A 16,197-nucleotide genomic window follows, 5' to 3' on the forward strand; every position below is an offset into this window, starting at 1 on the left:
TGTCCTGTAGAAGAATCTCTACAAGTGTGGTTGAATTCTGTCATTATTAAGGGGGTACCTAATACCTTGACTAATATTAATTTGGCTCGTTTAATTTCATAAAATTTTGACAAAATGTTTACTTTGACCCTTTGACAAAAATATAAAAAGTTCAAAAAATTTGAATCAACCACATTATCAGAAAAATTTCTTTGGTTATATAGCAGTTTGACAAACACTAATTTTGATCATTGAGAAGCTTAATATTTCCTTAACAATACAACGTAATTAAAACGTTTAGCTGATTTTTTTTACAGAGTTATCTCCCTGTAGTGTTAGGTACCACCTTAAGGAGATTAATGATAAACCAAGAGTTACATGTACAACAATGATGAAAGACAACAGAAAAGATCCATATATGTGTCACTACAACTTTGCTGTCAGGCCACACAACTAGCTCAAATAAATGAAAATCCAATACAGTATCTGCTATATCAAAATCACATGCAAACTGGCAACTGTCAAACATAAAATCACATCATTCATACAAAGAGTTTTTGTATATCAATTTTCTAATCATAAAAATCTGTTTTTTTCAATATCCTTTGCATACATATATAACCTGCTTACACATTTGCTTGTTTGACATTTATTTTTGAAGGCTGTATGCAGTGATGTTTAGTAACCTACCTGTGTACACCAGACATAACCAGCATACACATTTGCTTGTTTGACATTTATTTTGAAGGCTTTATGAAGTGATGTTCTGTAACGATCTTTCTCTCCATCTTCATTAGCAAAACTTCTGACTGTCCTGATAGCAGATAAAGCTTCTTCTGCAACATTATTGGCTGCTGCCAAAGCATCCTGAACTTTTGAGGCAAGATCCTATAAAATAATAAACTATCTGCTAGAGGATCCCGACCATTTATGGCCAGATCCTATAAATACAACAATGCATCAAAGTTAAAACAATGACGAGAAATAAAATGTTTTTTTTTTTTCAAATTTACACATAAGCATTCTTTTTATAATGTAAAAAATTACTGTGGATTCATTATTATTTGTTGGATACCAATTTTCGTGTATTTCGCGGGGTTAACGTGAAAAACCAACTTACATGTTTAACGGAGTATAAATTTTTAATACACTTGTATATAGACAATATCCACGAAATTACAAATTTGTGAATAAAAGAACAGGGTTTCAGTGTCACCCATTGTTGCACATATTTTTTCTATCCAAGGTACACACACTTTTTATTGTTCTTTAAAACTTTTTATAAATATCTTAGAGAAATGAAGGCTCCACAGCAATCACAATGTGATTTCTGTTATAATTAATATTTTCATGGGACATAACTCTTTAAAAATATTTGATCAGCACTTTTTTTCAAGTTTCAAAGAAATAGTTGATATAAACCTATGATATCAGTTTGATAAAATTCTGGCAAGAATTGTACACATGAGAGTGCTGACAATGCAATTTTCTATATAATTAATGTTTCCAAGGGGCATAACTCTTTTTAAAATAATTGAACGACACTGATTTTCAAACTTGTCCAAGACACTGCTGATATAATATAAATCTATGATATGAGTTTCATAACAAGAGGCTGTCGAGTGACAGCAAACCGGATTTTCCTGCAGAGGTCGAACCTTGAACAGTTGAGCACGTATGGACACAACATTTAAGCTGAAAACAGCTCTGAATTTGGATTGTGATTGAATATTTGACACAGCATAGGTTTGTGACACTAAATGAATGTAGTCAAAGAACTCAAAAATTTGAAATTGGACATTTACCTATTATGGTCCAATATCCAAAATCTAAGTACATTGTAGGAATCAGCATATCAAAGAACCCCAAGAATTCAATTTTTGATTAAATAAAACAAAATTTTAATTTAGGACCCTTTGGACCTCAATGTGGACCAATTTGATAAAGGAGCCCACAATCCAAAATCTCTCAATACATGGTTAGATTCAGCATTCAAAAAAACCCATAAATTCAATTTTTGTTGAATCAAACAAAGTTTAATTTTGGACCCTGACTTGGCCCAACATGAAAACTGGGGCCAAAACTCTAATATTTAAACAAAGGTTTAGATTCAGCATTTGAAAGAACCCTATATATATTTAATTTATGTTGAAATAACTCAAACTGGATAAATAGTTCTCTAAAATTAGATATGATGTATTTTTTCAAATTATAATCAATAATATAATAACAACAACCAGTGATGACTAAGTTCTCTAAAATTAGATATGATGTAATTTTTCAAATTATAATTAATAATATAACAACAATCAGTGATGACTAAGTTCTCTAAAATTAGATATGATTTAACACTCAAACATTGTTAGAATCAGCATATCAAAGGACCCAAGAATTCAATTTTTGATGAAATTAAACAAAAGTTTAATTTAGGACCCTTTGGACCCCAATGTGGTATTATCGAAAATAAATACAGGTTTAGATTCAGCATTTCAAAGAACCCTATATATATTCAATTTATGTTGAAATTAAATACAGTTTAATTTTGGACCCTGATTTTGATCAACTTGAAAACTGGGCCCAAAATCAGAAATCTAAATACGTTTATTAATAGACAATATAGGTTTAGCTTTTAAAGGAGTTCACTTCATCAAAAAAAAAATATATATATAGCATTCAAAAAATTACAGAATAACAAACAAACTTACCACAAAATTCTTCATTCCATTTTACCAAAGAAAGGAAAAAATAAACTGCTTCGCCGAGCGTAGCTGGATAAACCGCAGAGGTCCAACCCTGAACAGTTGGGGCAAAAATGGACACAATACAGGTCTGAATTTGGATTGTTATTAAATATTTGACACATTATAGGTTTCTGACACAGACTAAATGTAGTCAAAGAACTTAAAATTGGATATATGATTTGAATTTATATTCAATTGAAGATTTCTGCTGTTGTGCAATACTTAGTAAATCTGTTTTCAGACTATATCATGTATATACAAAGAATTAGCAATTGTGACCCCCAATTTTTCTTTGGAAAACTGACAATTTCTTAAATCTTGAAGAAATAAAATTGACCCCTCAACAACAAAAAATTGTTTATCATCACCCCCACCCCCCTTTTTCCAAAAAAAAAGTTTTTGCAGAAATTTTATTTTTAATTTCTAAAATCTTGAGGATAAAAAATTGTCCCCCCCAAAAATATTTTTTTTACCCCCCCCTTTTTGAAAAAAAAATACAATTTAAGAGACATCAATACACTTAAATACAAGTTATTGTCTGAAAACTAGAAAAATGCTTGTTTTAGACCCTTTTTGGCCCCTAATTCCTGAACAGTTTGGGCAATTACCCCGAACATGAATCCCAACGTTCAAATCGTGGTATTGAATCTTGTGGTACAATTTTAGAGCAATCAAAATACTTATACACAAGTTATTGTCCTGAAACTAGAAAAATGCTTGTTTTGGGCCCCTAATTCCTAAACCGTTAGGACAATCACCCCCAAAAACAATCCCAACCTTCCTTTTGTGGTATTGAAACTTTTGGTAAAATTTCATAGAGATCCATACACTTAAACTAAAGTTATTGTCAGGAAACCAAATGTCTTCGGACGACGAGGACGACGCCAATGACGACATGATAGCAATATATGACCCCAAAATGTTTTTTGCGGTCATATAAAAATCAAAAATTTTATTTATCATTAATACAATGTCTTTTAAAAATCTATAAAACTTATCTGTAATGATCTTCAAAATGTCTAAAAATATAGCTTATAATCATCAGCACTTAGGAAACAGAAAATTTTCAAATAAATATGTCACTCCAATCATAATTCTGAGATAAGACATTTACCATATGCTTTGTCATAATCTGATGACAGGAGAAAATTATTTAAAAGTATTAGTGTAATCAGACTTTATATATATAATTAACCATTTCTGTACAAAGAGGAATAACTCAATCACATTATAAATACCACTTTTGGATATTTAAAAGGGCGATAACTCAACAAGGAGAAAAGCTAAAATCGTGAAAATTGAACTTGACCTTCATTTAGTCACAGGAAACAACATATCTAAATTTGAAAAAATTTCATCAAAGCATTTTCATGTTATTGAACGGACACTGTTTAGCAGCCACCCGCCCGACCGCCTGCCCACCGTACATCCCCAAATCAATAACCGATATTTCCTTCGAAAATCCGGTTAAAAATCTGGCAATAAATTGTACACATGAGAGCGCTAACAATGCAAATTTCCAATAATTAAGGTTTCCAAGGTGCATAACTCTTTTAAAAATAATTGATCGGCACTAATTTTCGAAACTCGTCCAAGACATTGCTGATATAAACCTATGATATAAGTTCAAGACCAGACGGACAGACAGACGCACAGTATATCTATGTCCCCCGCAACTTTTTGGGCAGGGGAAATAAACAGGCCATCAAAATGATTGGTTTTTTTTGTAAGAGGAAACAAAGTGCATACATAGACAAAAAAAATGAACCTGAATAACCCTGATTTGGACATTTATGAAATCCAGGAAAACATTTACCAAAATCTCTTCTTTTTTTTCTATTTGGGGTGTAAATGCAAATTAAATAAAATACATAAAACGGTTTTTATATGAAACAAAGGGACCTAAAAACAATAGCCAAATTCATCTAAAGTCAACTTGCCTTGAGCATACCTGTCAACTGACCCGAATCCTGCGGGTGTGACCCGAGAATTCCACAATTCTGAGGGGTCACCCAGAACACCCGCCGGGTGACCAATTAACCCGGGAATTCGGAAAAATAACCTGTTTTCACCCGGATTCCTTAGCCTTCAGACTGATTAGATATAAAGTGATTTCAATGAAATACCGACAAATTCGTAATTCTTCCTGGACAAGAAGTTCAACTAGCTGTGTAAACTCAGCTCAATTGACCCATTTCAGTGCATGGCTTCACTTGACAGCTTTGGTGTCAAACACACTGTTAATTAACACCAATTACCTTAGCTTTAGGTCGTAAATAATTTGTGTATTTCAAAGTTGTTTTAAAAACAATTTGAGTTACTTCCCCTTTTTTGTCAATTCACAATATACTCCTTAAACTTATGGTTTTTTTGTAAAAAGATTAAATCTAAAATGAATTGAATGCACAAACATATCATAATAATACTTTTACTTATTGTTCTACCTTAGAACAATTAAAAAATAAAAATTTTGAAAATTACTTTTTTCATCTATACCTCCTTTAATTGTTTAACTTTTACTATTATTTTCTAATATCAACATATGATACATCATCATTATGATATGTTCTACTGTTTAAAAGCTGCACAAATATAAAATAAAAACTTCACATTGGCACATTGTATGTCATGGAATGAATATGAACAGGAATTAAGGCAATGTAACACAAATCTATCAATGGCCTCCAGGTGCAATGAAATAATAATATGTACAATTTTAAATTACTTAACCATGTGGACATGTTTTGGAAACTTTGATATAAATTATCAGAAAAATGTCCGCTAAATACTGAAATTCAGCTCGAAAAAGTGCGTACGCGTTATGACCTGAGATTTCATTCTTCTATGCAGGTCATCACCTGCATTTTCATTGTCATAGGTTGACAGGTATGCTTGAGGGAGTTGGAACCTTAGTTACATAATATTTTTTTAATTATTCACGAGGAATTTTAAAATCATGTCAGTATTGAAACACTGACTACATAAATGTCAATTCTTTATAAGGAAAGTTTGACAGTAATCATTCCATTTCATATTCTCCCATATTTATTCATCAATTTGAATCACTTTTCATATCTAAATAATGACCAAATAAGAGCCCTTCTACACCTACAAATCAGAGAACAATTTTTTGGCCTGATAAAAAAGTACAATTTTCCAGATTTTTAACAGAAATTTAAGTGCAACCATGTGAAATAAGCATTTAAAAAGCAAATTTATTTTCGTAAGTCATTATTACATATAATACCAAACAAGTATGGACACAACATTCAAGCTTGATACAGCACTGAATTTGGATTGTAATTAAATATTTGACACAGCATAGGTTTCGGACAAAGAATGAATGTGGTCTAAGAACTTAATAAAATTTAATTTACCTATTCAAACCATATCATTATTATTTGCTTTTATATATAAATCAGAAATAACCAATTTAAAATGGAAAATTTTAAAGAAAAAATGAAAAAAAAATCCCCCCCCCAAATTTTTTGAACCCCCTTATGATTCATTACCCCCAAACTCAATCCCAGCCTTCCCTTTGTGGTATGGTACCTTGCAGTACAATTTCAGAGAGATCAATACACTTGAACACAAGATATTGTCTGGAAACTAGAAAAATGCTTTTTTTTTGCCCCTTTTTGGCCCCAAATTCCTAAATGTTTAGGGCAATTACCCCCAAACTCAAACCGATCTTTCCCTTTGTGATATGGAACCTTGCAGTACAATTTCATAAAGATCCATACACTTGAACACAAGTTATTGTCCTGAAACTAGAAAAATGCTTGAGTTTTTGCCCCTTTATGGCCCCTAATTCCTAAAATTTTAAGGCAATTATCCCCAAAATCAATCCCAGCCTTCCCTTTGTGGTATGGTACCTTGCAGTACAATTTCAGAGAGATCCATACACTTGAACACATGTTATTGTCTGGAAACTAGAAAAATGCTTATTTTTGGCCCCTTGTTGGCCCCTTAATCCTAAACGTTTTGGGCAATTATCCCCAAACTCAATTCTAGCTTTCCCTTTGTGATATGGAACCTTGTAGTACAATTTCATAAAGATCCATACACTTACACACAAGTTATTTTCATGAAACTAGAAAAATGCTTGTTTTTTGCCCCTTTTTGGCCCGTAATTCCTAAAATTTGGAGGCAATTACCCCCAAAATCAATCCCAGCATTCCCTTTGTGATATGGAACCTTGTGGTACAATGTCAGAGAGATCCATAGACTTACACACAAGTTATTGTCATGAAAGACATAGAGATTCATTCACTTAAACTAAAGTTAGAGTGCGAAAACCAATGTGTCTTCGGACGACGACGACGACGACGCCAACATCATACCAATATACGACCACAAAATTTTTTTGCGGTCGTATAAAAATTACATCAACATCAACTAGCTGATAAAAAATCAACAACAAAGTACAAAAAAATACATCAAGAACAAAATGTATACTGGTTAATTATGTTAAAATCTTACTCTGTAATATTCCCCATACACTTTAGACACACCCAACACAATAGGGAATGCTATCAAGGTCAACAAAGATAGTCTCCATGACAACTTGAACATAAACACAATGATTCCAACGGCTAATATCAGGTTACGTGTAAATATATTCATGTTCAAGGTAACTGTGTCTGTCATCACTGTTGTATCAGAGGTCAAACGTGAGGTTATGTCCCCTGAAAAGAAAAAATATCACAATTTTTAATACCAGTAATGTCCCAGGATCTGCAGGCTGCCGGAATATAGCATGACCTTTATTTCTAGTTAGACAGACCATTTGAAGCTTAAAATTGAGAGTTCAGGTCTCAGTGTGGATTCAAGTACAGTGATGTAGCTTGGAGTGCATGGTTCAAGGCTGAAACCTATATCACAAAAGAATTTTCAGCATTTACAGATGCATATCGTCATATTGTAAACATGTTTGATTGATTAATTGATGGTTGCCTAACTTCAAGTGATAAATATTGCATACTAAAGTTACTAAATATGAGAGATTACATTTTTGCAAGCAAATGAGCATGATGAGTTTTGAGACATTGACATAACATTCAATTACATATTGTTGTAATCATGATTTACATCTGTAATTTAAGGTGCCTTGTTCTTTTATTTCTAACTATTTTTTTTTTCGGATGGGGATGGGGTGTGTGCTTGTTCTGCTTGACAATGCACTGGCACAAAGTTCTTGTCTGTGAGAAATCCACACTAATGATCCCCTCAAGAAATGTTTTTGCACAGATTCAGTTTTACTTTCAATATCAGTTATGTTTGTATCTACATTGGTCATTTTTAAACAAAGAACATCAAAGGGACATAAGAGTAAATACAGATACATAATAAATTGATTACCAAGATATCAGATTAGTCAATTGTTATTATTGAATTGATAGACTACTAGGGCATCGTTTATAGAATATTTGTTTGTTAATTATGGAAAGTTATCTTGCATTAGAATACTTCAATGAGGACTTGTACACTCTACAGAACTGAATCTTACCTGTTTTTACCGTATCAAAGAAACCTATTTCTTGTTCTATTACAGATCCAAATAATCTATTCCGTACTCTGATTCCTAACCGTGCCATAGCTAAACTGAGACACCAACCACGACAACCGGCTGTAATAGAACTATAGAAACGTTATGATAAAATTAGTCAAACAGAAACATGTGAATCTGCAATTCGAACTAATAAAGTTTGATCTTGCTGTATAATGTGGATACATAATTTTTAGTTGGATACCTATTATAGATTTCTAGAGTTAAATTTGATGGGCTTTTTACAACACGAACAACCTTACACCATAAAATGCATATACTTATAAATCATACAAAATATTGTTAAGTGAAGTTTTAGCTTTAGGTCATTATTTAGAACAACAGGCTCATGAGAGCCTGATATCGCTCCCCTGCAATTTCAGTTTCAGGTATTTGACTTATTTGTAGATCTTACTTTGCCGAACAATTTTGTCATTTACACTTTCTCTCTTTTTATAATAATATTAAAGATAATGCATTATAACCCAAAACTGTAAAATTTCCTAAAAATTAACTATTTCTGGACAGTAACCCAACAATAAGTTGTCCTATTGGTCTGAAGATTACTTGACAGGTAGATCTAAACCTGTTCAACACTTTCACCTATGTCAGTTTTGCTCTTACTGCTTTAGTTTTTGAGATGAAAGCCAAAAACTTCATTTGACCCCAATGTTCTATTTTTAGAAACTGCCGCCATGTTTTTGAATGGATCAAATCCCAAATACAATCTATAAACTAGATACCCTAAGGAACATTCAGTTAAAGTTTTTTTTAAGTATTTGGCCAAGTAGTTTCAGAGAAGAAGATTTTTGAAAAAGTAATTAGACTTTCACAAAAAATTAAAAAAAAATCATTTTAAGGGCAATAACTCCTTAAGGGGTCAATTGACTATTTTGATCATGTTGACTTATTTGTAGCTGAACATTTATTGCCATTTATACTTTCTATTAAAGAAAATAACCAAAAACAGTAAAATTTAATAAAAATAAACTATTTCCAACAGTAACCCTACAATGGGTTGTCAAACATGTCTGAAAATTTCATAACAGATAGATCATGACCCATTTATCACTTTAACTCCCTTTCACGTTTGCTCTAACAGCTGTAGTTTTTGAGATATAAACAAAAACTGCTCTTGTCCCCTATGTTCTATTTTTAGCCATGGCGGCCATGTTTGTTGATGGATTAAAACTTCGGATATATTTTATAAACTAGATACATTCAGTTAAAGTTTGGAAGTATTTGGCCAAGTAGTTTCAGAGAAGAAGATTTTTGAAAAAATAATAGACTTGCATGAAAAAATGTAAAAAATAAACATTTCAAGGGCAATAACTCCTTAAGGAGTCAATTGACTATTTTGATCATTTGACTTATTTGTAGATCCTACTTAGCTGAACATTTTTGCTTTTCACACTTTCTCTCTATCTATTATAATATTAAAGATAATAACCAAAAACAGTAAAGTTTCATAAAAATAAACTATTTCGGACAGTAACCCTACAATGGTTGGTCCAATTGGTCTGAAAATTTCATAGCAGGTATAGATTTTGACTTATTTATCACTTAAACTCCTGTCACTTTTGGTTTTAGTAATAAAAACTGCTATAGTTTTTGAGATAAAAGCCAAAACTGCATTTGACCCTATGTTCTATTTTTAGCCATGGCGGCCATGTTTGTTAATGGATCAAAACTTCGGATACAATTTATAAACAAGTAACCAAAAGGAACATGCAGTTAAAGTTTAAAAGTATTAGGCCCCGTAGTTTCAGAGGAGAAGATTTTTAAATGTTAGCAAACATAATGAACAAAATGTTTAAAATTGTCTTTAAAGGGCAATAACTCCTTAAGGGGTCAATTGACAATATTGGTCATACTAACTTTTTGTAGATCTTACTTTGCTGAACATTTTTGCTTTTACAGTTTATCTTTAGCTTCAATAATATTCAAGATAATAACCAAAAACAGCAAAATTTCCTTAAAATTACCAATTTGGTGGCAGCATCCCAACAATGGGTTGTTTGGTTAGGGCTGATAGATCTTGACCTATTGAACATTTGTACCCCTGTCAGATTTGCTCTAAATGCTTTAGTTTTTGAGATAAAAGCCAAAAACTGAATTTAACCCCTATGTTCTATTTTTAGCCATTGTGGCCATGTTTGTTGATGGATCAAAACTCCAGATACTATTTATAAACTAGATACCCAAAGGGACACTCAGTTAAAGATTGAAGGTATTTGGCCCAGTAGTTTCAGAGGAGAAGATTCTTGAAATAGTTTAAGATGACGACGGAGATGACGACAACAGACGACGGACACCAAGTGATGGCATAAGCTCACATGGCGGTGAGCTAACAAGCAAGTCACATAGTGAAAAACAATTTTCACTTGAAGATCATTTCAAATAAAATACCAATCAATATTAAAAGATGCCATCATGAATTTTTGAAACTACTGGACATTAAGCAACAATTAATCAATCAATGAAGAGTTGATACACCACTAAGTTTCTTAATTATAACTGAATAATATGTTTACATTCTTAAAAATAAAGGTTCACCACATGTACCCGTATCAACTCAACCTTGATGAATGAGCTATGAACATGAGGTGAAGGTCAGTAAAGTACTGTCTGAGATGAACATGTACATCTTCAAAGGAATCTATATACATGTAACAAATTAAGTTTACCTAATATTCATACCCACTGGAAAATTCACCTTAGAACAACAATCTGGACAAATCATTTAAGTATCTTAGAGCCATAAAAATGACATCAAATAATTGTTAAACCTGTTACACAAACATGACCAAATAATTGTTAAACCTGTTACACAAACATGACCAAATAATTGTTAAACCTGTTACACAAACATGACCAAATAATTGTTAAACCTGTTACACAAACATGACCAAATTATACTTGATGTATAACAGTCACTATTGCTCATAGAAAAAGAGAAAGTGACCTATCTCAAAAAATTTAATGTTGATCATTAAATCTGACATGTAAATGATATAAAGGTCAAATGACCCTATCAGAATGACAAGGTCAGCTGAAAATGATTCATAGACCTAATATACATTTTGTAGCTGACCTATTACTCAAAGTAGCCGAGAACTGACCTAGGTATTAAAACCTGATGTTGATCATTAAACCATGAAAAAGTTCAAGGTTAAAAGATTTCGGCCAGACAAACCAGAACACCTTACAATGATTTTATAGACCAAATATTTAATTTTATTTCACCTTTAACTCATAGTAAATAAGGTGTGGTGTATTTCATAGAAATGGGCTTTTTGCTTGTGAGAGAGCTGTCTTCATTTACAATTTTATAATTGTTCTATTTCTTTAAATTTATCATCATGGTTGTGAATACCTATGTTATTTGGTCTCTGGTAGATAGTTGTCTCATTGGCAATTATTCCACATCTCCTTATTCTATACTTATACTAAAAGTTAGCACCACATTGATGCCAAGGACAACTGATCTATGTCCATACCTGTATTTTGGCATTGCACAAGGTCATGTTTTTCTCTGACTGTTAATGACGTCTTTACACTAAATTCATTATATGTTGGAAGCGTACTGATTGATACTTCAGTCTAAGATACATGATTTTTTTATTAGTTGTTATTGGCTTTGAACTAGCTGTCAGTAACTGCGAGTACTCTCAGATCTGTTCTTAGTGTCTATTTTGTTGTAGGGATGTACAAATACCCTCCCACATACGGTCTGTGTTTTTGTTACTTGTTTTTATGATTTGTATCGATCTAATGAGTTAAGCCCTTTTCAACTGATTTTTATTGTTTGTTCATATGTTGTACTGTAACCCCACTGTCGCAGGTTAGGGGGAGGGTTGGGATCCTGCTACCATGTTTAACCTGGACACATTCTCTATGTGCCTGTCCCAAGTCAGGAGCCTGTAATTCCGTGGTTGTCAATGGTTGTTGTATTTGTATTTAGTTCATTGTATTTACATAAATCAGGCTGTTAGTTTTCTCGTTTAAATTGTTTTACATTTGTCATTTCAGGGCCTTTTACTCATTGCTGAAGGCCATACAATGACCAATAGTTGTTAACTTCTATGTCATTTAAGTTCTGGTGGAGAGTTGTCTTGTTGGTGATCATACCACATCTTCTTATTTTCATAATTACCTCATAATAAATATATCTTCCTGAATACGCATGAAACATTTGACACTAAAGTTTAGGCAACCAACAATCAATCAATCATAATGAAACGACCATCCTTTTAACAGGGAGTTGTACCACAGATGTACTAACCTTATAACAGATATGACTGCCATGATGATGATTGATTGGGTAAACTTCTTCTGAGATTTTTCTATAACAATACTGTCTACAACTTCTCCTGTGTAATATGGTATAAATATCTGTCCTGAAAAACATAATCAAACATGTTCATATTACAACTTCTCCTGTGTAGTATGGTATAAATATCTGTCCTGAAAAACATAATCAAATATGTTCATATTACAACTTCTCCTGTGTAGTACATAAAGTATGGGATTAATATTTGTCCTGGAACAAAACATAAATAATTAGTTCACAATGAAAATATTTCAAAGATTTTCATCAAACTGTGATGACCATTAAAAATTTAAAGTCAAACTGTTATTGTGGATTAATTTTTTTTTTTATAGGTACCATTCTTCATGAACTCAGCAAAAATAGATTTTAGTGGAAATTATGATCGATTATAACAATTAAATTCAAAAAACGATTATAACAAATTCAAAAAACAAGTCCACAGGAATTTGAGGAAATATGTACTATTCTTTTGAATATTAAAATTTTTGGTTCACTTATACATAAAAAAATCTACACAATTTAGTGCCCCACCAATGATAATGAACATCCCAAACTATGACCAGTAGAGTAGCCAAGGTCAACATTGCCTAGTAAGTGGTAAACAGTCTTTGTCAACCATGTAAACTGGCAGTCAAATTTACATATAATATACTATACCTGTAGATGATATGGTCAAAAATATAAATCCCATGATTATAAATGGTATATCTGGCTTTGAGTGAGAAAATAGTCTAAATATAGTCACTTTGGCAGACGTCTTTGGTGATTTGTCACTTTGTTCATCACTGGATCCAATCAAAGGCTCTCTTTCTAAAGCATCTCCATCTTCTTTGTTTATGCTCATATTATTGACCTCAATGTTTATGTGAATTTTACTAAGAAATAAGCAATGAAGAGACAGCCACAAACAAGATAGGTGTGTCCAGGAAAATATCAACCAAAACCACTTATCTGTCAATGTTCCTGGAATTTCTGATTGTATCAGTAGTTTTATAATTGTATATATACTTGTTGCTAAAGAAGCTAAAAATATCACAGTTTTAATTTTTCTTATTCTATAAATAGAATCATATGAATATCTAAAACCAGATAGTGAAAGCCCCATGGTAAGACAGAATCGTAAAAATCCAAAAACAAACAAATCAAAAACAGATCTTTGGAATGAAAAATGGTAAAGTCCTTGTTGTAAATAATGCTTAAATTTGTTTCCATGGCAAAACAAAATAGTAATTACTGCCATATCAACCATACTGATTACTGTAGTGACTAGTAATGTTGGTAGTCTTCTCATGGTTCTTGATTAATTCACGTTCCACGTAAAAATCTGAAATGATAAAATTTTATTTTTGGTCATCAGGGAATCATGCAGAAATGGGAAGTATTAAAACAAAATATCTTCTCATTAATTTAATATATACATTATGCTGAGAATAGCATGACGTAGGTTACAGTCAATAAAAAGATGCTGGTCCTTTTAAATTACAAGTTGAAGTACAATTGTTCGGAAAAAGCATGAGAGTGGAAAAAATGTTAAAAAAAAACTCTTTTGGACAGTGTTAAAATATAAAACTGTTTAAGGAATAGTTGGAGTGAAATAACCTTTCATGTTTATATAACCTTTATATATAATCATGGTTGTTAATGATAATCAAATTATTGTGGCAGTGAAATATCATACTCAACATGCTCAAGGTATTCTGACAATTTGAATTGTCTGCACCGCAAAATTTTTAAAAAGTTGTTCCTGTAAAAATGAAGGTCAGTAAAAAGTAAAATGTTGCTGAATATTATTGTTCTCTTATTGGATACATGTAGAGGACAATCATGATGAATTGCCATCAACTTCAAAATAATTTTAAACTAGAACTAGTTATTGCAACTAAAGATTACAAATGATATCTGGCCCTTGCAAAGTTTATGCTTAGGTAAGGGAAACCCCAACAAATATTTCAGAATAAAAATAACAAAATAGGAGGTGCACATGGTGGAGATTCTGATACAATTTCATCAAACTCTGATATGGGGTTTGGGAGAAGGGGATATAAATGTGTAACATGTGCACATGATTTGCTGTAACTTGAAAGTATCACAAAAATTGATTCAGATGAAAAAAAGAAATAGGAGTTGCACATTAGCGTTATCATGAATATATGAGTGAGATTGTGAGAAAGTTTAAATACATTGTAATAAGGGGTTTAGGAGTTGTGGATACAAAATGGCTACTGATCAAATTTGCTGCTACAAAATCGGTACCCTCCAAAAAATGAAGGGAAACCGGTAACCCCAAAAATGAGTATGATAAAAAAATTAAAAAAGGAGGTGCACACCAGCATTATATGGTTTAGATGGTCAAGTGATTCAGAAGCTGTTTCAGACAGATGGAAAGACTCCCCACCAGTACTATACTGCATGCTTTAGAACACTTGGGGTATAAAAAGAACCATTTCAGCAACATTCATTTACTGCAGGATAAGTAGATCTAATAACTATTGTTTGTGCTCCACCGTTCTATGTCTTTGTGAACCCAGTAACAGCTTACACTAAATTTGTTTCTCTACAGCAATGTAATTGTCATACATGTCATATACATGCATGTTTTAATCGTGTTAAAAATTAATGTACATACATGTCCAATATACATGCAAACAAGGGATTATTTTAATCTGGAATAATTTTGAATTCTGGAAAATTACTTAGAAATTTATGATGAAAACTAACCCAACTAAATAGGGTTAGCCATGCATGCATGACTAAAGTTAATTTTACTTTCACTTATGTTTCAGTATGAACTAGATAACCCCCCTTGGCCATGCATGCATGGATAATCCTTCTTAATTAGGTTAGTTTTCATCAAGCATTTTTTATCAACTTTCCAGAATTCAAAACTATTCCAGATTCAAATAATTCCTTGTTTGCATGTTTTAATCATGTTAAAAATTAATGTACAATGTACATACATTTGAAATTCCAATTGTGGATAGTTAATCTATAATTTCGCAGAAGTTAATGAAGTTGGGTAGCAATTCTTGAAATGCAGGCTAAGATTTATGCAAATTTTTCAATTTGTAATATTCTTTCGGGCAAGATAGCATTGAACACATCTATATATATAAGGTATCAGACTGCATGACCATGATGACATCTATAAGAACACACATATCACAAAAAATATACATACAATCATAAATAAAAATAATTTACATCGTTTAATGGTGAAACAATAATTTTAACTATAATGCTATTAAATTGTAATTTCTGATGGGTGTCTCCTTAAATTTCCATTTTTTTCTAATTACCATTAATCTAATTTTATAGTGTTTAATATTTTTTAACAAGACATTCATGCATTATAAACACACAGAATTTATATTCAACAATTAGCACAAGCAGACCCAGTAACATTTGTTAACAACACTATAATGTTGTTTCCCCGTACAATTTATAATGAGAAATACAAAATAATAACATAATATACTTGTTCTCTTGTTTTTGTTCAAGGAAAGTTTGTTTAGTCTTAGCATTAGGATAGGTTCTTTTCAATTAATATTTCATCCTCGTGTTCCAGAATTAATGTAGTTTTCCATTATTTATAATTA

The 16,197-nt window shown here is 31.8% G+C and overlaps 1 protein-coding gene across 1 annotated transcript in view; it reads right to left on the reverse strand.

Moving 5' to 3' along the window:
- LOC127712457 (ABC-type oligopeptide transporter ABCB9-like) overlaps positions 1-13,897 on the reverse strand; it is a 31,292-nt gene extending 17,395 nt beyond the window's left edge. The window contains exons 1-5 of the mRNA XM_052218897.1: positions 13,259-13,897; positions 12,554-12,668; positions 8,230-8,360; positions 7,203-7,408; positions 670-867 (exon numbers count right to left, since the gene is read on the reverse strand). Of these exons, the coding sequence (XP_052074857.1) occupies positions 670-867; positions 7,203-7,408; positions 8,230-8,360; positions 12,554-12,668; positions 13,259-13,892 (1,284 nt within the window). The 5' untranslated portion in view covers positions 13,893-13,897. The remainder of the gene's footprint in view (positions 1-669; positions 868-7,202; positions 7,409-8,229; positions 8,361-12,553; positions 12,669-13,258) is intronic.
- Between the last annotated feature and the right edge of the window lie 2,300 nt (positions 13,898-16,197).

This window comes from Mytilus californianus, unplaced genomic scaffold (genome assembly GCF_021869535.1).
Source record: "Mytilus californianus isolate M0D057914Y unplaced genomic scaffold, xbMytCali1.0.p SCAF_8, whole genome shotgun sequence".
Classification (NCBI taxonomy): domain Eukaryota; kingdom Metazoa; phylum Mollusca; class Bivalvia; order Mytilida; family Mytilidae; genus Mytilus; species Mytilus californianus.